The sequence below is a fragment of the Falco naumanni genome, chromosome 9 (assembly GCF_017639655.2).
Source record: "Falco naumanni isolate bFalNau1 chromosome 9, bFalNau1.pat, whole genome shotgun sequence".
Lineage (NCBI taxonomy): Eukaryota > Metazoa > Chordata > Aves > Falconiformes > Falconidae > Falco > Falco naumanni.
The window spans coordinates 7,916,403-7,943,224 of record NC_054062.1 but is presented as its reverse complement, the minus strand read 5'-3'; the positions used below and the strand labels follow the sequence as shown (position 1 = coordinate 7,943,224).

The 26,822-nt window shown below is 47.2% G+C and overlaps 1 protein-coding gene across 2 annotated transcripts in view; it reads left to right on the top strand.

Moving 5' to 3' along the window:
- COL5A1 (collagen type V alpha 1 chain) overlaps positions 1-26,822 on the top strand; it is a 159,134-nt gene that overhangs the window by 119,135 nt on the left and 13,177 nt on the right. For both annotated transcript variants that reach the window (XM_040606337.1, XM_040606336.1), the window contains exons 32-61: positions 839-892; positions 5,372-5,416; positions 5,747-5,800; positions 6,772-6,816; positions 7,886-7,939; positions 8,537-8,590; positions 12,085-12,138; positions 13,657-13,764; positions 13,957-14,046; positions 14,139-14,192; positions 14,827-14,934; positions 16,690-16,797; positions 17,411-17,464; positions 18,091-18,144; positions 18,354-18,461; positions 18,557-18,610; positions 18,698-18,805; positions 18,943-18,996; positions 19,379-19,486; positions 20,553-20,606; positions 20,972-21,025; positions 21,484-21,537; positions 21,967-22,020; positions 22,779-22,886; positions 23,331-23,384; positions 23,488-23,541; positions 24,252-24,359; positions 24,848-24,901; positions 25,612-25,647; positions 26,451-26,504. In XM_040606337.1, the coding sequence (XP_040462271.1) occupies positions 839-892; positions 5,372-5,416; positions 5,747-5,800; positions 6,772-6,816; positions 7,886-7,939; positions 8,537-8,590; positions 12,085-12,138; positions 13,657-13,764; positions 13,957-14,046; positions 14,139-14,192; positions 14,827-14,934; positions 16,690-16,797; positions 17,411-17,464; positions 18,091-18,144; positions 18,354-18,461; positions 18,557-18,610; positions 18,698-18,805; positions 18,943-18,996; positions 19,379-19,486; positions 20,553-20,606; positions 20,972-21,025; positions 21,484-21,537; positions 21,967-22,020; positions 22,779-22,886; positions 23,331-23,384; positions 23,488-23,541; positions 24,252-24,359; positions 24,848-24,901; positions 25,612-25,647; positions 26,451-26,504 (2,052 nt within the window). The remainder of the gene's footprint in view (positions 1-838; positions 893-5,371; positions 5,417-5,746; positions 5,801-6,771; positions 6,817-7,885; positions 7,940-8,536; positions 8,591-12,084; positions 12,139-13,656; positions 13,765-13,956; positions 14,047-14,138; positions 14,193-14,826; positions 14,935-16,689; positions 16,798-17,410; positions 17,465-18,090; positions 18,145-18,353; positions 18,462-18,556; positions 18,611-18,697; positions 18,806-18,942; positions 18,997-19,378; positions 19,487-20,552; positions 20,607-20,971; positions 21,026-21,483; positions 21,538-21,966; positions 22,021-22,778; positions 22,887-23,330; positions 23,385-23,487; positions 23,542-24,251; positions 24,360-24,847; positions 24,902-25,611; positions 25,648-26,450; positions 26,505-26,822) is intronic.

Here is a 26,822-nt window from a genome sequence, read left to right as displayed (position 1 = left end):
CATCCTTTGCATCTTAGCTATGCACCAACCTTCATTTGGGCCATTTTCAAATTTTCTTTTAAATTAAAGCTCTGAGTTCTGCTATATAGACTGAGGCTGCAGCCCAGTTTTTACATGCCCTGGAGGCCTTGGGAACTTGTTTTTGTTAAGGTTTTTTTTGGTTTTTTTTAGAATCATGTTTTATTATTCATGTTCATTGCTTGAAAAAAGGCAGGCTTGTTTAACACTGGAGACGTAATTATCTGCAAGAGATTGTTTCCTGGTTGTGGTGTTGATGGTTTATTTTTTAATTTGCATTTTATATCGGGGGGTGGGGGGGTGGGAGGAGGTTTGCATTTCTTTGACTAATTTATATTTTAAAAGCAGCAGCAGCAGCAGCTATTCTCCAGGCACTCACATCAGAAAGGAACAAGCCAGGAGTTAAAATTTCATGTGCAATGTAGTGACTTAGGAGCTAAAAAACAAAAGCCTGCCTGTTCCCCAGGCGCCAGGTAGAACCATGGGCTTGAGCCTTTGCAGTGACTCCTAATGAGGCGTGGACCTGTTTTTTTTGGTTGTTGGGTTTTTTTTGCTGTTGTTGTTTGGGTTGGGATTTTTTTGGTTGGTTGGGGTTTTTTGTTATTTTTGGATTAATGTTCATTTCTGAGGTCATTTTGGGTCTGGTTTCAGTTTTATTTTTATTAAAAGGAGGTTTAAAACAAAACAAATGTTGGGAGCTGTAGATGCCAGCAGGCACTCGCTAGGGGTTGTTCCAGGCTGGCGGGTGCCGGTGTGGGTGCACAGAGCTGCCCCTTTCAATGTCTTGAACCTCTCTCTCTCTCTTTGCTCTTTCCCCAAGGGCTCAATCGGCTTCCCAGGATTTCCAGGAGCTAATGGAGAGAAGGGCACACGGGTAAGAGCCGCTATGTCTAGCTGCTTTGCTCATTTTTTCCTCTCCAAAGAAAGATCCTTGGGCAGGACGCGAGGGATGCTCCATTGCAGGCAGCTGCTGGGTGATGCTCAGGTTGCTTTTGCACAAAGGGGTTGCCCAAAGAGCGTCATCCCACCTGCTGGCATCCCAGGATGAAGTCCCGGGCACAGGGAGTGCAGGATCGGCAGTAGGCTCCCGATGCCGGCTGTTGGAAAGGAGGATGCTGGTAATAGCAGTAAGCTCTGCAGACAGCAGCTTTCCAATTAAACGCTGGAAGTTTTTCCCTCAAGATATTTTAAGAGGTTTCTCTGAACCTGAATCCGTCCTGCACTGTCAGACTTTGCTTAGGGCACGAAGAGCTTTGTAATTAACAGTAATTATTAGAGATGGGTGAATCTGTTCAGACGCAGCAAGAACCATCTTTAGCCTAACTTGAGATTCAAAACGTGTAGCTGAAAAGACACAAGTTCATCCTTTTAACAAGTGGAGCTATTCTAAATTCATCAACACCCTTAAATGTGGGGGCTCCATCCCACAGACTTGCTTCTACCTCCCACCCTACCTCCACCAACTTTGCTTCCAGGTAGGGATTATCTAAATACACTGGTGATTTTTTTTTATTATTTTGTGGAAGACGAGCTTGAATTCAAGAGTAGAAACATAAAGTTGTTTTCTGCACCAGCTCTGGTCACAGGGACAAAAAGGGGGAGTGAGGAGAAGGAGTGGAATTAGTTTCCTTTTTACTCTCATTTAAATACAAATGACTTCTAACAGACGTGTTTGATAGGAGCCCAGAAAACATAAATCACTTTGCACTGCATTAATATCATGCCACTGAAATTTGGTTTATATCCGCCCCTCTTTTTTTTTTTTTTTTTTTCCTCCCCACTGTGTAATTTTATTTCATTCTAAACTACAAATGCAGCATCTTCTCCCCTCCCTCTGCTCCGGCTGGGCGGGAGGAGGGAGGCCATGAATAAGGCAGCTGCCACGGCAGCCTTGAATTCACTGTAGCCCTATAATTACCACCCGCCTTATCAAATATACAGCAATAAAATCCTTGGGCTGGATTTTCTGGTGGTCTAAAAACAGGGCATCGGCGAGGCAGGGCCATGCTGCTTTGCATCTCCAAGCATCCGCATCCCGTTTGCTCCATCTGTTAATTTTATTCTGGTGGGATGGAGAGCCAGACTGCTGGGATGCGAAACCTTTCAGGGAGCAGAGTGGGTACCGGGAGCTGGTGGTTTATGAGATTGGAAAAAAACCCAAGGGTTAGGCTGGTTGAATTTTGGCAATGTCCAGCCTGAAAGGGACCAGGGAGGGAGCAGACATGCTGGGAAGGGGCCTGACTTTCAGGACCAAGCAGCAATAAGAGGAGAATGGAACACTTTGCTCCCTTTTATGCTAAATGAGGTTTGTGCTCGTAGGAGGAGGTAGTGAGGACACTTAATTACACCCCTGGCATGCCCCACACATCTTCAGGTTAGGAATTGAAAAGGGAGTTTTGCATCTCAAGCCAAGAAGCCCATATTGTACTGGCTGCTGAGCTGAGAGGTGCCTGGTGGGCACTGTCCCTCTCCTGGGCCAGGTCAGGCTCCAGAACATGCTGTAGCAGCCCCCAAACCGCTGGTGTAATGGAAGGAGACAGGAATTTGAGGAGAAGTGAAGGGGGTTTTGTGTGTGAGGAGCAGGGGAAGGCACCCCAACCCCTAAGAGGGAGCTTGGTCTGGCACGCCTCTGTCAAAGAGAAATATATTGGGTTATTTTAGGGTAATTTCATTTTTTTCTCTCTCTCCAATGTGTGATTGGACTATTTCTGCCATTTTACACCCAATCCAGCAGCTTGCGCTTGTTTTATCAGTGTACTTGTATGTGTGAGGTGGGGGAAGGAGGGAGAGAGATTTTCATGGAGAAATGCCTCATTTAGTAAAAGGAGCCCAGCCTGAAAATGTTTTAAGAATAGCAGAAATAGTGGTTTTCAGTATCTGTTTTGGTATCATTTTTTTGCTCCACTCCCAAGTATCCGATTTAAAATAAGTAGAAAGCAATTATATACAGAATGATAGACTGAGCTGGGATCACACCGCGCCAACCCAAACGGAGGCCATCAACTTAATTGAAGCCTCATTGAGTTAGACTTGATAAATCCCCCCCAGTTTCTCCTGAGACCACGAAATTTGCTATTTTTATGAACACGTCCACATATAATCAAGAAAGAGAGCTTCTAATATTTGCTTCTTCCAGTGCATTGTGGAGTAACCCAATTTGCAGCTGAAATAACCAAAAATCATTTGTTTGTCTTTCCTTTTTACATGGTGTTACTATTATGCTGTTCAACGCAGTTGTTTATGTGTCCAGGATAATATGAATCACACGTTTCTCTTACAATCATCATCATCTAGGAATGGAAATATGCTTTCCAGCTCATTATTTCAGCAATATAAGTAGTCTTCCCAAGTCCTTAAATAATAAAAAAAAAGGGTGAAAGCCGAAGGCAGAAGAGCAGCACCAGCAGATCTGCCCGCACGAGCACGGGCAGCAGAATTGTGGTGCTGGCAGAGCCTGCGGTGCTAAAGCTCCCAGCTCCTGGCTGTTCAGCTGCATGAAAGGGCTCACAAAGTTAAAAATGTGGGAGGAATTTTTGAGTTTTCGGAGAAGTGTGACCTGTTAAATATCAAGATGGTTTTGGCGAGAGGATGCTCGTCGCCGTGCCCGTTCTCACCCAGCTGCCCGCAGCCAGAGGTGAGCTCGGGTGAGCTTGCTTGGCTGTTTTTGAAACCTGATCATAAAATCAATAGTTAGATGTGAATAAGTGGTCTTATTTTAGAGCTAATAGACCTCTGTCATTAGCACCGGGTTATAGATCTCCCTGCTCGCCTGGTCTGACAGAGCCTGGGGTGCGGGGAGTGCACCAAAGTACCAAAATCCGACCATTTATTTGGGTGCCTAGAAAATAATCTGAATTTAGATGCCTTTCCCTCGGTATCCCTGTTTGAAAAATATAGGTCTGTGTACATTTACAGTGCTATATAAATTCCTTGCATCAGTACACAGTGCTGTATGCATGATTAATGATAGCAATAAGCAGGGGAATATTTTGCTTAAAAATAGAATTGAGGAAGAAGGAGGGGAGTGTTGTGGGGCTACCTGCAGGGAGGTGGCACACACTCCTCTCCACCAGCTCTGAATTTAGCCTCCTGTAGCTAAAGGAAAACCAGCTGGAATACTTTAAAATGATTTTTGCAATTAATTAAAAACAGGTATGCCAGCAGGCGTTATTAAATGGAACCGCCGAACAAGGAGGATTCAGCGGGACTAATTTTAGTAGCTTGAAGAAAGTTGATTGTAAAGTTTTCTAGCTTCTGTTTTATGTTCGCCTGGTTAATTAGCACCAAATATGAGAAGGCAGGATTGTGAGATGATGGATTTGGGGCAGAAAATGGCAAGTGATATTTTAAGCATTCTGTGTTCCTTACATAGAAAGCAAGTCTTTCTCTTCCTCTGACAGGTGATGGGTAACGATAGTGGACGGCAGGTCCGAAGGAAGAAAGTTAAAACTGTTGGAATGGTTTTGGAAACTTGACACCAGCAAAATAGTGGTTTTAGGGAGAAAGCTCTAGCCCATTCGTTTTGTTTTAGGCGCGGGGTAATGGAGCTTAACGTAGTGCCAGATTTAGGACACAGCCATCTCTGTCTTTTTTCTGTCAGGATTAATCACAGTCCCCCATTACAGGGAGCTGAGTGCATCTGTCAGATCTCATGAGCCTGCTGCTTTGTCGCTTCTGCAAAACAATGTCTTAAATTACTTGTTTAGCACTAAGTTCACAGAGATGAAGAAAGATTTGTAAATATGTGGGGCAGCTTAATTGGCTTGTGTGGCATAAAATAACTGCTCGGAGCAGGAATCCGACTCTTCTGCTGTCATTCCTTAAATATTTAACAGCACAGGTCTTGCAACACGTGTGTGTGTGTCGGTGTAAGCCAGCCTGCCGTGCTCCCAGCTGGGGTGAGGACCAGCCCTTCCCCACAGCAGGAGCTGGGTGAATTGATGAGCAGAGATCAGTGGGAGAAGAGATTATGGGTGTTGGTGGCAGAGCTGGATAGCTTTTTGGCTGGCTTTTTAGGAGACTGCATGGTCCGAGGGGGTGGCCTTGTCTTTGAAAGTTGTGTGGTGTTTTAAGGGGCTCGGGATACTTTTTCTTAAGAGCTTCCTTCCATCAGATGGTAGATGTCGTCTGGGCTTCGGGATTACTGTCCTGCCCTGCCCAAGCATTATAAATCAAAATAAACAGAAGAATCAGGAGATGAAAGTAAACCTGCTGTTGTCCTTTTCATTGCAAATGGGAACGGGTGAGGTTTTGGGGGCAGTTTGTGTGCGATAGGCTCCGTTGGGGTTCACCTGCTGAGAGCTCAGCCTACGATGTTGGCTGCTAACTCCTCTTCATTTCTTTTTCATTCCAGGGAACACCTGGCAAACCAGGTCCAAGGGGGCAGCGCGGTCCAACGGTAACAGTCCATTTCTTTGTTCTTCTGCATTTTGAAAGCTTGTTAAGGCCAGGGAAAAGTGGAGTCTGCTTTGTGTCCTCACTGGGAAGTATCTGGCCTTCTGCAGTTAAAGCTGAGCAGAGGGGATGCAGGGATTTGGGGCTGGATCTCACCAGTGAATATGGTTTAAAGTCATCACCATCCAGCATCAGTGATGAAGGCTCCTGTCATCCCCTTGCTGCTGGAGGGACAACTCATTGACCTGGTGCAGCTCAGGCACTTGGGTGCTTTGACTGATCAAAGTGCTGTGGGTAGCAAGAACTAAAATCTCGTCTTTTGTGTCTTATTAAGGGTCCACGTGGGGAAAGAGGCCCTAGGGGAAGCACTGGGAAACCTGGCCCAAAGGTAAGGTTTTGGGAAGCCTAGTGGCATTGTGTCCTAAAAAGTGTTGGCGTAGGAGACCACCTGGTTCATTGCTCTCCATTTCCCCTTCTCTCCTTTCTTCACCGTATTTTGAAAGCTGAGCCCGCCTGAGCTTCGTTACCCAGCCAAATGGCTCCTAGTCCAACCATAAAGTACGCACACGTCCTAAAAATATGTTGGCCCGTGTTTCAGCAGGACGTTAAGTGCATGCATGAATTAAGGGCCATTGCAACCAGCAGGGGAGTGAGCACCCCTCCATCGGGGACCAGCACAACCCTACAATCCACTGACACTTCCCCTAAGCCCTATTTTTTGGTGTTTAAGTAGCGTTTGAACCACCTAAGCAGCCTTAAGCTGTGCCATGGATGAAGGGACAGGTATTGCTGGTGGTCTCCAGAACCTTGCACCTTGCTTAGCCACTTTACATACACACTGTTGGCCCACGATTGGTCACCGGGCAAAATAAGTATTTTCCTGCCAGCCAATCTGGAGGCACGCTCAGCTCCGGTACCTGCTCCAGAGACCAATTAACTGACCATCAGTCGCCAGAGATGATGGAAGCAAAGCTTTTGTAGTGAGACGTTGTCATCACCATGCTGCCAGCTTAAAAAATAAATGTCTTGGCTTTGTGTTGGCATGAATTTTTGATAAATACCTCGTCTTTGCAGCGGCATTTATCTCTCGGAGGGAGGCCATTATGTGGTGAAAATATCCTGAGCTCGCTGACATTATCTCTCCTGTATTTTTATTAACCAATGTGGGGGGAACGAGCAGCTGCTTGTTTGTCACTGGATGCTGCTCCTGATACAGAATTATTAATAGAGAGGGACCGGGGGAGTCAGTGGGGTGTGGTGTCATCGTGGGCTTGGTGCCATTTGAAGTCTTTGTGCACAGCAGCTGCAATGTTGATATATGTATTTTTAATGGTGTGTTGTTTTCTTTATTCGTAAAAGGGCAACTCTGGTGGTGATGGCCCCCCTGGTCCTCCTGGCGAAAGGGTAAGACCAACTGGTGGAGCTGAAGCAGGACTCAGTCCCAGCCTGTTAGTCTGACATGGCAGATGAGGCGGGTTTGCAAGACTGAGATGGTGATGAAGGTTTTTTGGCAGTGAGCATCCTACCAAGTACCCTGTCAGGCAGAGAGGGGTGGGCAGCCCGCTGGAGCCACAGTGTAGCTTAGCATACCTCCATCAGCAAAAAGAAAAAATCCATTTCAAAGTCCAAGGTGAAGGTGCTTGTGTGGAGAGAGGTCTCGCAGGTCACCTGCAGTCCGTAGGTCCTTTCTGAGCTCTCCAAGGAAGGCTTGAATGGGACCTTGGGTGTCTTGGTAAGCATCACTCCATGGGAAAAGAGGAGTCACCCATGGGTTTTGTGCCGACAGCCAGGTTTTCTGAAGGAGGTGGTCCCCTAAAACCTCATGCTGCTTACAGCATGCTAAGGGGAAAATACTGAAACAGTAAGACTTTAATGACTTTTAGCCTCAACTTCCACTTTTTTTATTTTCCCTCCTGGGTTTTGTACTGTTTGTAAATTTTCTACAACATTGCCCAGGGAGGAAATGTATGAAATCGGTCCCTGCTTCGCATCTGCTGGTTGTGACCACGGGGCGAGGGGGAGCTGCTGCTGACACCGTTCCAGGGAAGCAGCTCTCGGAAGACCATCAGCTGCCTTACAGCACTGGCCCTGGAGCCACTGGGCTCTCCTTCATTCCTGCAGGAGCTGGTAGCTCCCAGGTGCTCTCACTTGAGCTGGGATGGGAAAAGACATATTTTTCTTAGCACCGGGAGAGAAAGGCACAAAGAGGTTGCTAGCCTGTGTTTGCAGTGCCTTATGCAGCTGGACAGGCCACTCGGTTAAACATACCTGGTGGTTTTTACCTTGCCATGCATTTTTTTTTCAAGGGATGGTCTCACGCAGCTAGTTCTTGCACTTTGGGGTGTTTCTTTGGGGTAGAAGTAGCTGTCTTTCCATACCTTTGTGCCGATCTGCTGTTCATACAGAGCTAGTATTTCATAGTAAAGTGTTACAGCTTCCTTAACCGTGTTTTCTGGCTTGTTTTGCATCCCAGGGACCACCAGGGCCTCAAGGACCGACTGGATTTCCTGGACCAAAAGGCCCCCCTGTAAGTAACTCTCTTTCTAGAACATGCAAGGAAATACATAAAGTCTTTCCCATCCAGCTGTGATTGCCTGTGCCAGCTCAGTCTTAGCTGCTCCTCTGACAAGCGGTGACGTACCCAATAAAAGGCATTACTGAGACATCATGATAATAACCCGACAGTTTAAGATTTTAAATAGCCAAGTAAATTGCAGCAGCTGATTATACATGCTCGTTTCCTAATGACTCAATATCACTAGGATCTTTCATGGTTGCTCTGTTCTTTATTTTCCCTCTGTATACTGGGAGGACAGCGCAACAGAGCAACATTTCTGTGTCTGCAATTATTATACACTGGTGGGGGTCCTCAGAAACCTTTTGGGAGTGATGTTCTTCCCTGTGGTGAACAGCTCGCTCCTGCTCTGAACCTGGGAGATAAATCTTTCCTTGGGAGAAGTGTGGGAAAGGGCTGTATCTTTTTAGGGTTCTGAGCACCCCTGGTTTACTTTGAAAATGGATAGGGGCTAATGCAAGGATGCAAGCAGGTTTGATTCAGTCCTTACCATAGTTTTACTACTGAGCACTTAGTGATGATCCGTCTCACCCTGTTTTTCTGCTGTAGGGTCCTCCTGGGAAGGATGGATTGCCTGGTCACCCCGGACAGAGAGGAGAAACTGTAAGTAGCCAAAAAATCCTGGGCAGATCATTAGTCCTGAGTCGTCTTGCCGGTTGTTTTTTCTAAACCTTTCTGTGCAGCTGGGGAGATGTGGCCACACGTTTGCTTTCCCTGAAGGTCTGTGTCTCTCCAGCTCCACGGGATGGTCTATGGGAAGCAACCCTTTTCTGAGCAGGACGGGTCGGTCTAATGATGATTTATGTGGAGGTTGCGCACCAACTCCTCTCTGAGCTCTATCCCTTTAGTAGTTTGGGGAGGTCAACATGTGTATCACGTAGAGAAAATGTGAGCAGAGATGTAGCGATGTCAGTGACCAGCATCGGAGGCAGCTGGGTTTCTGCCGTGATGGCTGCTGCAGGAAGGCAGCTCCTTGCGAGGTGGGAGGATGTTGGCTGGGGTTAAGTCTGGGTCAACACCAGCACAAACCAGCACTTAGTGTGGCTCTTGCTTTCGGGAGGTAGAGAAGAAGCTGTGGGGGGATTTCTGAGCAGCTCCTTCAGCCAGGCTCTGTACCCCAAGGACTCACCAGAGCGCTCACCCCTTTGCCCTCCCAAGGGGGAAGGCTGTGCCTCCACTCCTTGGAGCGTTACAGGCAGAGTCCGTGCTTGCTTTCCCACTCTGTCCTTTGGAGATATGCAGGTTCTACATCTCTCTATTCCAGAGACGTAACTTTAGGGCTGTGATAGCCGAGATTTTTCATGTGAGACGGGCTCCATCCTTTGCAAGCTCAGCTTTCCACACCCAGCTGGGTTAGGGGCAGTTTTATTTTTTCTGGAACCTGCAATGGGGAGAAATAAATGCTTTTTGCTTCTTGATGCACCATGTGGCCAATGCCAAGAACTGTTACACAGCAGAGAAGAGTTACAGCTCAGTTTTGGCCATGCTTGTTTTGGGAGGAAGGCAATTCCTGGCCAAGATGAGGAGCGCAATGGTTTTGCTGTAGTTTTTCTGTCCACACCGGTTACTGCAGCATGTTTGTGTATCAGCTGCTGCCTTAGCACCCAAGTAAGAACAGCATCTCTGCTGACACTGCCTTTTAGCCAGAGCTACACACAAGGGCCTCACCAAGTTTTGCTTAAGCCCTTGCCAGCAATAACCCCTTGCTGCAACCCAGGGAGCGGCTCCTGGCTGTTTAGGTACCTCACTATTGTACACGTACTGCTTTGTCCATTTTAAAAGGTTTTGTTACACAGATGTAATCATTGTTTCTCACCAAAGGAGAACGATGAGGCATGTGGAAGGTATGATACCCTGGCTGTTGTGCGTCTCTGGTCTGTTTTCTGCACCTATTTTGCTTGAAGGATACCCTAAGCAAAAATGACCCTTCTGCCATGTATTCCTCTGCATGCAGTAATTAGCATCCTTCTGTTTGGCATTTTTGGGGATGTTTATTCTTTTTCCTCAGCTGTTTACAATCCAGCTCATTCGCTGTTGTTGGTATGTCCCTCTCCCCAGCACTGCATGCTGCATGTTAGCAGGTAGATTCTTTGTTCTGTGTTTATTTTACAGGGGAAAAGAAAACCCGATTTCCTCTACTCAGCTTTGCATTTTTCGCCACTGCCTTTCCTAGCAAATGAGCATTAAAAAGGCTTTGCACATTATGCATTTTTTCCCCTCAACTTATCACACAACAATTTAATTAACTTGCCTGGCATTTGCTAAGCTAGGCAATGCAAATACTGCTCGGCACAACACCAGATATTTATTTACACTCCGTAAGACTGTAAGGCAGTGGTTGTGGTATTTTTGAACGCACAGTCCTTAGGTCAGGATTAACTTAAAGGTGAAGAGAGGAGTTTTCACCTGCCAGAGCCTAACTGTGACATTTAGTCATCTTTGACTGAGTGATGTGTAACATCCAGGACACCTACATTCAAATTGGAAGCAGCAGTAAAAACTTTGCTTGCATCTGCTGTTGTCAACTTTTGAGGCTGGAATAAAGCCTCAAACTCCAGGGCTGCATGGATATGGATGAAGAAATAGGCTTTCAATTATTTTGGGTCTGAAAGTACTCCCTAATATCTTCCTTCAATCATTGCAGCAGTAGCTTGCCTATCGCAGGCAATCCTTCCAGAAAGCAAAAACTCTGTTAATCTGTGCTGTGAACAAGCTTGCGAAGACCACTTTCCCCTGCATCCTCTTGGGATGCACGCAGACGTGCAGACCCAGGTAGCAGGAGTCCCTTTTTTGTCCCTCTTTCCCTTACACAGTGCCAAAAAGCAAGGCAAGAAACATAAAACCAAATTAAATACTATTTCCCCAGCAGTAGCCTTGTCAGTGCACTATGTACCTTCGTGCAAGAAAACCTAGACATGAAATCTGTGTGTCAGAAACTTCCCTGGGCTTTGCTTTTCATTTAGCAGCAAATAGGCGTGCTGAAGGATGCAGAAATATTTGGCCATATTAGATTTACAAAGATTGGATCTAAACAACCCATGAAAAATTCTAAATACCCTGTGCCCAAGGCTCAAATAGGATAAAAGGAAACCCCTTTCTTCGGATTAACAGGAAAAGTCATGCATAGAAATGGCTGAAATATTTTTCTGCGATAAGAGTTTAAATTGTACATTCATTTCACAAAGATGTTTTGCTATTTCCCCATCAATGACAGGATATTTTCTGTGATCTGCAGACAGCTAGAATAGCATTGAGTAGGTTTTTTTAGCATGACACATTACCGTTGGCTTGGGATTTATCTGATACTCTTTGTGGCAATGAGAAAATAGCCTGTATGCCCTAAATGACATTTCTCAAGCTTGTCAGCATGCTATAGTAAGAATGATAATTAATGTGCTTTTTAAAGAGTGGCTTAGGAGAGCTAAACAATGGCAGCAGTGATAGTTTGTTATTGTCACTCTTCAAAATGACATTATGAGTAGCTGTCATGGAGACTTCGCTACTCGTCAGCGTTTGGAGAGAAACAAGTTTGTGATTTCTTTCAACAGATGTTGAGGGAGGAAATAAAGCTCCGCTCAGCCCCCCAGGCTGGGGGGTTCAGGCTTCGGCGGGGGTTGGCGCTGCCAGTGCCAAAAGTGGGTGACGGTCACCCAGCCTCCGAGCTCCTGGGAGCTCAGCCTGAAACAGAGCTAAGCTTAAACCAGGACCAGAACAGAAGGGAATGGCTTTGAAGAATCACTCAGCATGAAGAAACACACTGATTTTTTAATAGTTATTTCCTCTATAGGTTTTATGAGCATAGCAGATTTTTTTATATATATGGCCAGTCCCTCAGCCAAACCACAAAAGCTCCATGAAAACAGCAGAGCTGAGCTTTCAGAATCCCTTCTTCTTCCTCTGTTTCACTCCTGTATAAATGTACAAAGGCGTATTTTCCACTTTCTGTTTGATTTCTTGTTTCTTTTATCTTTGGGTGTCCATCCCTTCCCCGTCAGTAGTTTCACCAGAGGAGGAGCAGTTGGGTGGCGTATGTGACCCTCGCTGGGGTACTCCTTGGCACAAGTGTCATCTCTTTCTCTTTTACCTTTCTCTTACAGGGTTTCCAAGGCAAGACTGGCCCTCCAGGACCCCCCGGTGTTGTAGGCCCTCAGGTAAGAAACAAATGGCTTGCAGCAGCCCTCTGCAGCTCATCTTCCCCAGTTTGGGTCTGTGGGCTCTCCCAGCTCTGATGGTTCCGCCGGAGCTGCTAAGACTGCAGGTTTACACAGCATAGAGACTCTGCCAGGGAAGGCGAAGTCACACTGAAGCAAGCTTCATAGCTTTGAAATTCCTGGCCAAGGTGTGAAATACCCCAGTGGGTCCCAGCCCACCCTGTTGGGGCGTAAGGATGCTATTTAGAAAATGCGCCCGAAGGCTGCTGTAAATAAGGTGGCTGCTGTGAGCTGAACAGAGCTACCCTGGTGTAAAATTGGTGTAAGGTGAGAGAGAGACCAGCTACACACAACCTGACTGAAAAACCTGAAGCAGCCAGAGAATTAAACAAGATCTCCAAGGGCTGTACAGTGGCTGGGCAGTGTAAGCGTGATGCCAGAGTGCTCTTACATGGGGCTGTGAAGGAATACATCCTCCTTTAATATCAGGTGCTGCCAGATTCTGTCAGAGTTGGGCTATTTTTCTTTTAGTCACAAAGAACTCTGTGAAATCTGGAAATAGTAACTGCACAACCAGAATTTGTACCCCTTAACTACAGGCATGCGAGGCTCACTGATCAATTCTGTAGGAAGTCCTAGACTGAACAGGACTGGCTTTGGGTTGAGTCTTCTTTCCTGAACTACTGGGGAGGTTGCTCTTTAATTAGAAAGTAATTAATGTGTCCTCTTTAATGATAGTGTAAAGTCCCTGATTTGTAAATTCCCTGATTAGGGGCAATTCCCTGGCTGTGTCTGTCTTCTCAAGTGCAAATTAGGTTCTATGGCAATTTTATTTGGCTCTGCTGCGCGTAGTTAACGTGATCTGTGGTTGCTGAGCGATTGCAGTGTTATCGTTCTGCTTACATTAAGTGGCACCCTGCAGCGTGACATGAATTACAACCACAGTCCCAGTGGACACCACCGTGCAGGGGTGTTATAGTCTCATGCATGTGGCTTTTGTCCTCCTCCAAAATGGGCCACTTGGGAACCTTCTGCACTGGGGCTAATGCTCCACTCGTCACCGTTAGTGCCCGTGTACAGCACAGAGGCAGTCAGTAATTGCCATGTAGTAAAAGCCTAATCCATTATTTATGCCCCACATAAGAAAATCAGCATGATTGTAGAGTACCTAGGAAGTTTTCAATTGAAGAAAAATCCACTGCAAAACAAAACCCAAACCCTAAGCGTAATAGGTGTAGTCATCATGTCTCATTTAAGTGAACCCTTTCATTCCGGAGGTTCCCAATGCCTCTAGTATGTCAAGTGCAGTGTTGCCTGCTTCCAAAGCAAGGTCCCTTTAGATGCCAAAGGAGGCATCTCTCCAGGGATTCCTGGTGCCACTGCCTGGGACAACTAAGGGAAGGAGCATCTTCCATGCAGTTGCAGCCTAAAGGATTATAAACTGATGGCCTGTACCTCTTCCTTCAGTGCTTGTTCTGCTGATACCCACCATCTCCTCCCTGATCTCTGTTTCTTCAGGGTCCGACCGGTGAGACGGGGCCAATGGGTGAGCGGGGACATCCAGGCCCTCCAGGTCCCCCAGGTGAACAAGGTCTTCCTGGCCTCACTGGAAAAGAAGGGACCAAGGTAGGAACTAGCAGCCTCCTGAATTCACCCTCTGTGCAAGCCCGGCTGCCTGCCCCTCTCGCAGAGATGGAGAAGGATGGTTCAGAAACGAAATGATGCTTCACAGTGTCTCATCATGACTTGAGCCCGGAGAGAGGAGCTGAGTCTCTACGGAGTCTGCAGATCCTCAGCTATTTGTCACTCTCGTTGCAGGGGGACCCTGGTCCCGCCGGCCTCCCAGGGAAGGACGGTCCCCCCGGCTTGCGAGGCTTCCCCGGAGAGAGAGGTCTCCCTGGTCCCATTGTGAGTAGAGGCTGCTCGGTCCTTCCAGAGGGAAGGATGCCTGGGCGGTGCAGCACCCACCTCCCCAAATGACTCTGTTTTCCTCCCTCCAGGGTGCTCCAGGGCTGAAAGGCAACGAAGGTCCCCCAGGCCCCCCAGGTCCAGCAGTGAGTATCCTTGCCCTTACAGGCACCACCTAATGCCTTTACAAGCTTGGCAAGCCAAGCCAGAGGGTTAGTCACAGCTCAGGCCTTTACCCGTTATTTCCTTTGCACTAACCAACGACTTGCTGGATATTGCTTTATTTCACAAGACACGCATGTAATAGTTCAGTCATTTTGTGGTGCCAGCTGTGAACATACGTGACAAGCTGAGGGAACTGGAATGATTCAGGACATCAAGGATTTTGCTTCTTAATCACCTGCTTGCCCTCTGCAAGTTGTCCCCACTTGAGATTTGTTCTCAGTGCAGCGCTCCTGGAAGAAAACACTCAGGATCCAACCTCCCTGATGCCTTGGCTATGAAGGGAGGTTGTGCTCTTGTTCCAAGCTGATAACGTGCCCCCAGGAACTGAGCTGCCTGCACCATCCAGAGGAGAACCCAGCCCTTCCAGGGATTTTAACCCAAAAAAGACCTGCAGGACCCCTTAGGCTGGTGGTACTAAATCATCACGTGGCAGTCGCCCAATCGAAAGTGCTCACTCACTGATGATGCATTTGCAGCATCCTACTGCTGGTTTTCTTTGTGTATAGATGAAGCTTGATACTCCAGTTAACGCCTCCTTCCTTCTTCCCTGAACAGGGCTCTCCTGGCGAGCGCGGTCCCGCCGGATCAGCCGGCCCGATAGGCTTGCCAGGGCGACCTGGCCCCCAGGGACCTCCGGGACCCGCAGGTGAAAAGGGAGCCCCAGTAAGTACCAGTATAAATATTAACAGCTGTGTGTCAAATAGAAATGTGTACAGTAGGGAGCTGAGCATGGAGACACAGTCCCTGGGGTAGGTGTATAAAAGACTTAAATAAAAAAAAAAAAAATTAGAAAGCAATTTTTTTCATCATGGGTACATCAAGCCACTGCACATTAGCTGCTTATCTGCCCTGTTTGTGACACTCGTGCTATCAAAAATGGATGTGATCCCAGGGGCTGAAATGTCTTCAGGCAATGAGAAGGGATAAGGACTGAAGAGGTGGAATGACAGCCTGTGTGACCTTCTGGTGACAAACAGCCAAAGGACAAGCCTCTGGGCAAAGAAGTGAGCTAGCTCCATCACTGTTCACAAGGATGCAATGGTAGCAGCACTTCCCACTGAGCCCAAATAAATCCCTACCCACACTCTGCCCCAGCTGAAGGGCAGCGCAGGAAGGTGCTGTGCAGGTTTCAGCTCCGCTTCCCGGGATGCTGCGTGCTGCCGCAGCATCAGTGTTCCCAGGCATCCCGCTGGTGCCCATGGAAAGAGCTGCGCTCAGCAGGAGCCCGAGCAGAGCGTGGCTGAGTCCTGCCATATGGTCCCTCTCCTGAGCCTTCACCAGCCAGCCCGCGCAAACTCTCACGTCTTTCGCTCCCCAGGCACGCGTGTGAAATATCACGTGCAGGCAGGAGAACGTGGGCTGGGATGACTATTCCTGTCCCTGAAGAGCGCAGCACCATGACAGACCTAAGGAGGAAGGCTGTGCCTCTTAATTCATGCCCAAAGGCTTTTGCAGGGACTTTTGGGTTGCCTGCCTCAATCTTAAGCTCAGCTTCAGACCAGCAAAATGAGCAAACATTGGCATTAGTGATTTCAGACTCCGTGAGGACACTTACGGTGATTGATGGTTGTTATCAGAAGTGTTTTATCAGCCACTGTATTCCACATTTGCTGGCTTATTAGAAACTCCAGCAGCTAGTCCAGAGGCAAAAATTTCCTAGTGAATCAGCTTTATGAATGTCTGTCCTGTCAAGTACCTATATGATGTACCAGTGGATGGATGAATAGGCAATTTATGTGGCATCTAATTATTCAGAAGAGAGCACCCAGGATTCAGATGCAATTAAATTATGTACAAGGAAACTGAAAAATATTCACTGTTCAGTTTCTATAAACAAACAAATTTGACTGAAGGCTCCAGGCCTGAGGAATATGAGTGGCTCTTTAAGCAGGAGGCCAGCAGAGATTGCTTTATTCACTTTAGGTGTTTTCCTTTGTCCAGAAGCTCAGGAGTGAGCTCGGTGCCTCCTGAGAAATGTTCATTTGTTGGGGATCAGCCAGGGAGGGAGCAGGCAGTGAGTGTGCTGGGACAGCCAGGAACAGAATCACTAAAAACGGGCTTGTGAGAATAAAAATTAGTTGGGGTCTTGTTTGGCATCCAGAGAGAGATGCAGAGGGTTCAGATTAAATCTGATTATATTGCTACAGCAATGAAATCGCAGCTGTTCTCTGGGTATTCACTGTTGATACTTGTCTTTCTTTTTTTTTTCTTTATCTTTCAAGACAGAAACTTTATCTTGTTTTAGATAGCGAGCACAGAGAGCCCAGTGAAGTATCAGCTGGAAACCTGTTTTGCTATATGTGCCCATATAGTCAGGGGTGGTCATTAGCAGCTGAATAAAACATTAATGGGATGTAAGGGGTTGGTTGGAGGGTGGAGGAGAGCTCGGTGTGACCTGCCTGCTTGTTCCGCTTCCAGGGCGAGAAGGGTCCCCAGGGACCGGCTGGCCGGGATGGCATCCAGGGACCAGTGGGACTGCCGGGTCCAGCAGGTCCTGTCGGCCCCCCCGGAGAGGATGGAGACAAGGTGAGAGCAGCTCCCTGCTGTGCAGGGTCTCTCTGGGAAGGAACCGGGCAACGTGCCCCGTTGTCACCATGCTGCCTTCCACCACGTCGGGTTGGATGTGCAGCTGGTCGTAACACCAGGATGTTTTCTGGCGCTTGCAGTCCCGCAGCATTCAGTCTGAGGAGCAGCAGGAGAACTGGGATGCGTGCGCTCTGCCAGCCAAACTGCTTGCTGAAATCACAGTTCGCCTCCCCAAAGCCTATAGCAGGTGGCCTGCCCGCAGGTGCCTGGCTTTTCCAAATTAATTACCTTTCCCCACTCTCTCATTAAGCCCCTCTGGACTGAAGGATTCTTAGAAAACGTTAGCTGGGATGAATCACTTATTGCTGCTAACAAGGTCTGCAAAATACTGTTTCTTGCATCACATGGCAGCTAAGAAAGGTTTGAGAATATAAAAGGGCTTGGCTACACTTGGGGTGGCCAAATCTCTGGCCTTTTCCAGAACTTTCTTGGGTATTTCTGTGGGAATAGACGTCTCTGCGATGGGGATGCAGATACACAGGACTATTGCTTGAATGCTGAGATATGGAGGTGGGCACCAAGTGAACTAACTGTGGCTCTTTGTACCTGGCAGGGTGAGATTGGGGAGCCTGGCCAGAAGGGCAGCAAGGGCGACAAAGGAGAGCAGGTGAGTGGGGTGGACATCGTTGTAGCTGCTTCCCTGGAGGAGCATGGTTATTTGTGAGACTTGCTGGAAACAGAAAACAATATAATCTTAATTTACTTCTGTCATTGCTTTGTCATCTGCTTTCTTCTCCAAATACCTACACGATGTAAAAAAAGAGTGAGTGCCTGAAGTGTGAGCCTCCGGCTCCCAGCAAGACACTGAGAAGTTTCCATGTCCCTCATGTACTGTGTAAATACCTGTGAAACATTAGAAGCCCTTGCCGTTGAAGCTGGGTTTGGCTGTAGTTCCTTTTCTCTTGCTTGCAGCACCCCGAAGCACCCTTTATGTGCTGCTCAGAGCCTGAGGAAGATAAATTACACATCAGCACCTAGAGAGGAGTGGTGTGATACTGCTTTGCTGGAGCAAAAATATGTTTAGACGTATCTGCTTTGCTACTGGCACCAGGGCTGAGGATTGCTGGTGTGTCCAGAAGACTTGACCCTGTCCTCCGTACAGACGGAGAATTTGGGGAATTAGTGCATGTTTAATGGGGGCTGTGTTGAAGGGCGTTGCCTTTTCCAGGTGAGGTTTGGTTTTTTTTCACTCTGTGCTCCTAACACTGACATTGCACTTGTGTTTCATGACAGGGTCCACCAGGTCCTACTGGCCCGCAGGGTCCCATCGGCCAGCCTGGCCCAGCTGTGAGTATTGTTCCCTGTTAGCAGAAATGCCCTTTCTTACCATAAAATCTGGGAAGTTCTGCAAGGGTTGGCGGTTTCTGTCTGGCACTGCTGATGATGCCCAGCACATCGTCAGGGCATTGCTGCTGGTTGCAGCAGGAGGCGGTGGGGCCGGGGCTTTGCATCTACCTCGTGTCCTTGCTAAGCTGTGTTAGACTTTTGCCTCGTAGGGTGCCGATGGAGAGCCAGGTCCCAGAGGACAGCAAGGCCTCTTTGGTCAGAAAGGTGATGAAGGACCCCGAGGTTTCCCCGGTCCCCCTGGCCCGGTGGGCTTGCAGGTAATCTGCAGCATCGAGGGAGGGCTTAGGGTAACGAGAACTGGGGCTCCACCTGAGATGTTCACAGCTAAAACTCATTCCCTCCACCTCCACAGGGCTTGCCTGGGCCACCTGGTGAGAAGGGAGAAACAGGTGACGTTGGGCAAATGGTGAGATGCTTTCATACTTTTTTTTCATCACTGACATAGACGTTGCTCCAAGAAACATGTCTTAAATTTGTCTCCCCTTCTCCTCAGGGCCCACCAGGCCCACCTGGACCCAGAGGTCCATCTGGACCACCAGGAGCAGATGGTCCACAGGGTCCTTCCGGGGGAATAGGAAATCCTGGTGCAGTAGGAGAGAAGGTAAAACATCCAGGCAAACCTGATCGAAGCCCTCAGGAATTTGCTACAACACTCAATGCAGGGGCTTCGCTACATCAGCAGCAGACTTCACACCCTGCAGAAATATAAGCATGCTCATCCCTTTTTGCCCTCTGCAGGGTGAACCTGGTGAATCTGGTGAGCCTGGTCTTCCCGGCGAGGTTGGCCTCCCGGTAAGTATGCTACAGAGTGGCTCTTGTTCTGATGAAGGAGAGCTTATCTTCAGCGCTGTCCCTTGGGGAGCTGCTTGAAGGGGTGCCAGAGACATGGATGTGGATGGGGCTGCAGGATTGAACCAGCCACGTCCTTGGTTTGGGTGCTGGGCAACACAGTGCCATGTTACTTGTTATTTTTAGCGTAACGTTTAGTCACCGAATACGGGCTACCCACGACTGAACACCAAACACCATTTAATCTTTGTGGGAAGGGACTGCTAAATCATATCCTCGTGTTTGGAGATACAAATAGAGCTTCTTCCTCAGAACTGATTAAAGGATAATTAGAGAGCCGTAAATTGTTTTCCTGAATAATAGAAACACCTTTTTTGCTTTACAGGGTCCTAAAGGTGAAAGAGGTGAAAAGGGTGAAGCAGGTCCCTCTGGTGCTGCTGGTCCACCTGGCCCCAAAGGTCCACCAGGTGATGACGGTCCCAAAGGCAGCCCTGTAAGTACCCCCTCCTGCCCAAGCAGTGCTTCCTTGTCTGCCCAGCAGGGACTTCTGCATGGAGATATGTTTTCCAGAGGTTTTTGTGGAAATTTGAAATGGTTTACCATCGCTCCACTAATATGTGATATTAGTCCCCTTCTTTAGGATGGTAATGAAGGAAAGACCCAGCCCTACCATATCTTCTAGAAAAACTTGAATTCTTAGTCTTTTTTTGCAGGCTAGCAGAAAACTCACCCCTATGGAGAGGGCCTGCAGCAGGTTTACTTCGTCTTTGAGTTTACGTATTGCCAAGGTCCTCTGCACCAGAGCGAAGCTTTCAAAATAGTCTAGGGGAGATTTATGTGAATTTGGGAGTTGTACCTCTAGGATCAGATCCCCGCTGATGCTAATTGCTGTACCTCTATTGAAGCCAGTAGAGCTATACTGATTTATACCAGATGACAATGGTACAGTATTTATCTTGCTGGCTTCTTTGATGCTTGCTGGCTGAAGAAATTTATTATGCGATAAGCAAAGATGGCATGAAACAGCAGAGGAGGCAGGGGAGTTAGTCATCTCTTAACAGATGGGTTTTTGGGATATCGCATTATTGGTTGAAGTCTGTTATCTGAAAGCTGGTCTCAAAATCATTTGAAGTACACAATAGACATTGTATGGAGAAGAATAGTGAAATGTTTTAGTCATTAAATGCTTTGAGAGGATCTTCCTGTGAAAAAATGTTGCACATCATGTAGTAAGCAAAAGCAAAGTCTTCTAATCTGCGCATTCCCCAAAGCTGTGGGGGTTTCGCTGTCGCTTGTCCAATATATTTAAGAAAAACTAGATGAAGCTCCTAGTGTTGCCTTCGGAGCTTTGCATAGTCTGGATGCAGAGCTGAGCTGGTGGCAGTGACTGAATGGAATTACTGAAGATGCAAAGATGGGATGCGGTCTGGAGTTGTGTTTGAGGGTAGGGAACTGAGGTTTTGCTCCGTAGGGTGACTCCCTGTGTTGTCGCTAGGGTAGCAGGCAGTAGTGCTCTGCAGTCTCTCTGACTTGGGGATATCCTCTTTCTCTCTTTGCAGGGTCCAGTTGGTTTCCCTGGTGACCCTGGTCCTCCTGGAGAACCTGGTCCAGCTGTAAGTGTTCGTCTCACGGAAGGGCCATTCAGTTCCTCCTGTTGGTTTACTGGAAAATCAACTGTGCGCTGTTCATTCACCAGCAGCTCCTCAGGCATTTACTTTACTTTGGGAAGAGTAGGCAGTCCTACCATAAGATTATCTGACCATGCTACAAGCTCTGGGACAGCAGCTATGTGGCTGCTGCTACCCACAGGATTTGGCACAGGACCTTTGCTGTTGCCCATGTTCTCAGCAGGGGATGGGAAGGGACAGTACTCGGTGACATGAAGACCAGCTGAAGCACATCTGCTGCTGCTAACAGTCTGCTCAACCCTATTCATACCCTAAATACACCTGCTTGTTTCTTTCTTCTTCCTTTCTAGGGTCAAGATGGTCCCCCTGGTGACAAAGGTGATGATGGTGAACCTGGACAGACTGTAAGTAACTGGATAGATGAGATCTGTTCCCCACCAGTTCCCACAGCTTCTGTGTGCAGGTCCAAAGGCTTTTAACACAGAATGAAGCACAGCATCTAATTCCCACCAGCTTCTGCTTCACTGGTCCCCTGATACCTGTCCCTCCTGTCTGTGTCAGCCTGCCTGCTGCCATCCATCCAGGCTGCTTAGCAATACATCCTGAAAGCAAAAATGAACTTAAGGAAAAACAAAATCTAAGTCTTTCATCTTAACTTTGCCATGCCTTATGGTACTTCGTGGTGGGAAGGGATAAAACAAGATACCACCTGCAGCCCCGAGGAGGTGTCAGGAGTTGTACTAGCAGCCCACGCCTTGGCTTAGCATAAACTTTAGATCTCGACTCGAGTTTTACATGTTTGCTCCTCCTTCCCATGTCTCGTGGTGCAGTTATGGCTTGTTCTCCTCCCCTCTCCATCTAGGGTTCCCCTGGTCCCACGGGAGAGCCAGGCCCCTCCGGACCCCCAGGAAAAAGGGTAAGCTGATTGTTTAGGAGCATTTTTCCAAATGTATTTGCATTGACTTTTTGAAACTAATGTTATTTCTAGATCTACGGTAAATGTAAGGCAGTAGCGTGTAAAATAGATAATAATTTCAAAAAATCATTTATGTGCCATCAACAGCCATTGGAAATTGATGGGAAGTTGTCAACCGAATCCCATGGATTTTTCTGAGATCTTAACACCCAAAAGAAAACACAAATGTGAGGTGCTCCTGCTCTTCCTGCCTTGCTGGCAGAGCTCAGGGATTCATTTAGCAAGAAGCTAATTTAAAAAGCTTTTCAGAGATATTTGTCTCCATTTTGTCTCCTTCCCTGGGGCTGTAGCATCATTTTGCTAATTCCAATAGACCGTTGCAGATCAGTGCAATCTAATTGTTTTGCATCTATTTTGTGCTTTCTCTAGGGCCCTCCTGGCCCAGCCGGTCCTGAAGGAAGACAAGGAGAGAAAGGAGCCAAGGTAAGAGCCGAACGGGATTTCACTTCTGTTGTGTCCTTTGTATCCCTAAAAGATAACCCTCTGACAACGCTGGTGTTTAAATGACAGGGATTTGATTTTGCTGTGTATAACAAAAAATTAGGCTGAATTCGGGGCCATTGGCCTCAGGTCTAAGCTTATGTTTCATCTTTTAACAAACTCGGAGGAGACAATTAGGGCTCGATAAGGTCATGGGAATGTTTTTCATGTTTTGAAATGACAAAGTGCCATATTTGGTAATTTAATGTGTTGTAAATAATATGGTGTGCACAGCCCTACATCCTTTCCAAGGCAAACACAGTGTTACTGGACCGTGACCGTTCTGGTAGGGGTGGTGGGGACATGTAGGGTGGGATTGCAAATTATAGATCCAGTTGTTGTGGCGGCTGCAGGAAAGCTGATGGCGAAGGATGTCCTCTGCTAGCTCATCTCCCAGGACTGAGCCCAGGACAGCTTTCTGCTCCAGAGAGCTCACAGCCAAAGGGCTGTTCCTGCTGGAAATCAGCAGAAACAGGCAAGGGTGGAAAGCGAACGAGTTTGGAGGCTTGTCCTCAGTGCATAAGGGGTAGGGAGTGGTAGGAAAATCAATGAACAGAAAGTTCTGCATACTTTGCCTCTGGGATTCTGCATTAATCATGACCTGCATTCTCTCTGTGACATCCTAGCAGCAGCCACAGCGTATTTGAGAAGATCATTTGATGCCCCAATGCAAATTAAACCATGCTGCCTCTTGCATCTAGGGTGAAGCTGGTTTGGAAGGACCTCCTGGGAAGACTGGCCCAATTGGTCCCCAGGGTGCTCCAGGGAAGCCTGGCCCTGATGGCCTTCGAGGGATTCCTGGTCCAGTTGTAAGTATTCCCAAACTGAGCAAAGTCTGAGAAAGTTTCTGGGCAGGGTTGTTCCTGGTGCTTTACCATAATGTCTGCCTTGGAAGATGCCTTTCTCCCAGTGTAATGGTCTCTCTATGCTTAAATGCCTGACAGCAGATAAAACATATTTAGTGGAAACAGTCCCATAGTGAATATCATCTCCCAGCGTGTTTTATTGGAATCTTGGGTCTGCTCCCAAGAGCTCCCACTCTCCATGGGTGAGAGTTTCCATGACTTCCAAAAGTCCCTTTTCCAGTGGAGATCTGAGCATGAAAGGAACACAAATCTTCTTGCCTTTACCATCTGTGAGAAGCCAGGGCAAATGTTACCTGGCACAGGGACCAGATGAGGATGGGTGAATAATCCCAGTGGGAGCAGTGCTATCATGAATAATTGTTTTGAGGGAATTGCACTGTTTTACAGGGTGAACAAGGTCTCCCAGGATCCCCTGGCCCAGATGGTCCTCCAGGCCCAATGGTATGTCCATACCATCAAATTCCATGAGGTTTTGAAACGAGTGAATGCATTTTACATTAGTTCATTCTCTCCTTTTTTCTTTCCCCCCTGCTATCTCCCAAAGGGCCCAGCAGGTTTGCCTGGTCTTAAAGGAGACTCTGGTCCTAAAGGGGAGAAGGTAAGAACAGCACACACCATCTTGCTGCATGACCTGGGTGTGGGGGAAAAAAGGTCATTGTAGAGGGGTCCTGCAGCTGGCAGGACAAGGCTGAGGAGTGCCACCAGCCCCCCGTGCGCACCCTTATGTTCTGGAAGCATTGGACATATCTTTAAAGGAGCAATGGAGAGTCGTGAGTGTGCCCCAAGAAATAAAACAGGTTGTGCTGTGGGTAAGCATGTGCCACTGCCTGTCTGGATCCCAGTCTGGGTTTCCCATCCCCGTATCACCAGCAGTGGTGATGATGAGGTGACGTGGAGGAGCCGAATTGCTGCATTCCTCTATGTTGGCCCTTGCAGTCCATGGCAGCTCCAGTTGTCAAGGCTGCCTGGACACGGGCATGTTAGCAGAGGGCACAGGGAGCTGCAGACACCTGGCTTGCTTTAGGGCATGATTCTCAGTGTTGTAGAAATTTAGATAATATATGTTAGCACACAAAACGAGCAGGTGCTCTAGTGCAGCAGTTCCCTTTCTGCATTTGTAGCATTTTCTGTTGCAAAAATCTGGTGCTTTTCCTGCTCTGCCACTTCCAGGTGTCAGGGGCAGCTACCAACTCCTATCACCTTGCTTAGATATTTGGGGTTTTATCTAAAAATATCTTTGCTGGGTCGCTTTCGCATTCAGTTACCTCCGGCGAGAGATCATAATTAACATCTGCTGCTTTCCCCTAGGGTCATCCAGGTTTAATTGGTCTTATTGGACCACCGGGAGAGCAAGGAGAAAAAGGTGACAGAGGTCTCCCAGGCCCCCAGGGCTCAGCAGGACCCAAAGGAGAACAGGTAAATATTCCATAAGACCTTCATGGAATGTGCTTTTGAGCTGTGGGGTTTGCTGCCCTTGAGGAGGTAGGGCATAGCAGAGATGGTCAACCTTAGCAAGAGGCTCATTTTTGAGGAATATTTTCTATTTTCTCTATTAATGGGGTTTATTCTACATGTGAAATGTAGAGATGCTCCAAAATGACCCATTTTAGTAGCAAGCAGATTCTCAAGGGTCATATGAAAAGAGTTGAATAGACTTGGAGAAATGGTAACAATAAGTATGCATCTAGAGGGCTGATTTTTCAAGCTGTGTGCCTAAACGAGATATGAGATTCCCTGGTCACACTCTTGTCTGCATCATGCACATGCATAAAAACCAGCTAAAGCTTCGAGTTTGAATGGAGTCCTGCAAAACCAGGTGGTCATCTGTGAGCAGGTGTTAGTTGTATAGTTATATGCCAGCATCGCTGCACGCATATCCATGTTGTTCTGCTTTTATTTTTCAGGGTATCACAGGTCCTTCTGGACCAATTGGACCTCCAGGGCCACCAGGATTACCGGTATGTGGCAAATAATTATTGTTTAATTCCTAGGGAGTTACACAGTCCTGGAGTCATTCATGGTGCTCCCAGATATACCCAGCTCAGTCTTTCTGGCCTGACTTTGTATGAGAATGCTGATGGGAATGGGATTGCCCAGCTGAGCCCATTAGAACCACTTGATTGAGTTACAGGGGCACTGGGGGGGGTGACGTGTGATGTGTGAGCTGAGAGATGGGCACATGTGCTGTGGTGTGATGGAGGCAGGGGAATGAGCCCATCTTGTTTCTTTCCCCCTTTCTTTTGGATTGTCTACAATCACATGGTGATTTCTTGCTTTTTTTTGCTAGTTGCATCTTTTTTTTTTTTTTTTTTTTTTTTTTTTTTTTTTTCCCATTTGATGCCCAAAGGCTGCAGCCTGCACCCTTGGGTGACCAGCATTTGCTAGCCCCGGGTTGCGGTAACCACACAACAGCTTTTTCCAGTCCCTGTCCGAGCAGGAATGCCAAGTGCTGACACAGATTGGTCTGACACAAATGCTTTTTGTATGTAGGCAAATAAAAGCACCACCAAACTCAAGTGGATGTGAAAAATGGAAACAGAAGGGAAGTGAATTAAAAAAAAAAAAAAAAAAGCCTTGTATAACACCACTCTGTCTCTCTCTAAGGAAAGACTGATGACTTCTCTGCTAGGAAATGTACTGACTCCTTTCTGTATTTTTCTCTATACAGGGTCCACCTGGTCCCAAAGGTGCTAAAGGATCATCAGTGAGTATAGACATGGTTAAACAAAGAGGCTGAGGAGGCTTTTATTAAGTGCATAACCTGCTGCGACTCCTGCATATCAGTGGCATTAAGGCAATTAGCCAGACGACTGTAGCAAATGCAGCCTGTCTGGGCTGTCTAAAGCAGAAATGGTAATTGGGAAAGGTTTCTGCTGCACACACTGGACTTCGTTGAACATCAGTGCAGCAGAGATCAGGAGGAGGAATGCAGTGCTTAGTCCTTTAGAAGGAAACCTACTGCTGGAAGGTGGAGGGTATTAAAAATAGACTGTGAAGCGGGAGGTGGCAAGCTGAAAAGCGAAGAACTCGGTGAGAAATACGACGCTGAAGCAAGCTTCATGTAACAGATCTTCTATGCAGGCAGCTAAAAATTCCTCTCAGGCAACTTCCTAATGTCTTGTTCCCATGCAGAATTCAATGTTTTATTAATTTTGAGATTTTATTTGATTTCTAAAACCCTTGAATTGGTTTGAGGGTTAACATTTTCACATATTGGAAGATATTTCCTTTTCTGGAGGAGCCTATGCAAAATTTGGCTGTTTAACCCCAAGTATTTGACTGATCTTTTCTTTTACCTAAGCATTGAAAATAACAAAAACAACAACAAAAAAAGCCCAGCATTTTCTTGGGGGGCTGTGAGGAGACTCCTCTTGTGCGCCTGAAAGGACAGGAAGAAAGTTTTTGCCACAAGTGACTATTAAAAGAAGTAATGTTTGAGATGTGATATAAGTGACAAGTGCTTTTTCCTGAGTAACTCATATGTTTTTCCCTTGTTTTTCCACCCAGGGTCCAACAGGTCCAAAGGGTGAATCGGGTCTTCCTGGTCCCCCAGGGCCTCCTGTAAGTAGAACCCATTACGCGAAGTTCGTGTGTACAGTGAAGAACAGTGAAATGAGGCTCAGATTTAATGGTGGTGTAGTGTTAAGAAGCAGATTTTTGGACAAAGAATCAGGATATCAGGAGTCCTAGCAGTGGACTGGCAGCACTTGGAGATGCTGGGGAAAAAGCAGAATGTGAAGGGAGAAGTTAGTACTAGGAAGGTGACAAGAGAAGATGGATGCGGTGTTCAAGCCTGGTGGCCAGCGTTTTTATCAGTACCATCATGGGTGTTTTACATGGCTAGTGTGTATCTTGTGATGCTGCTTCTCAGCACTGGTG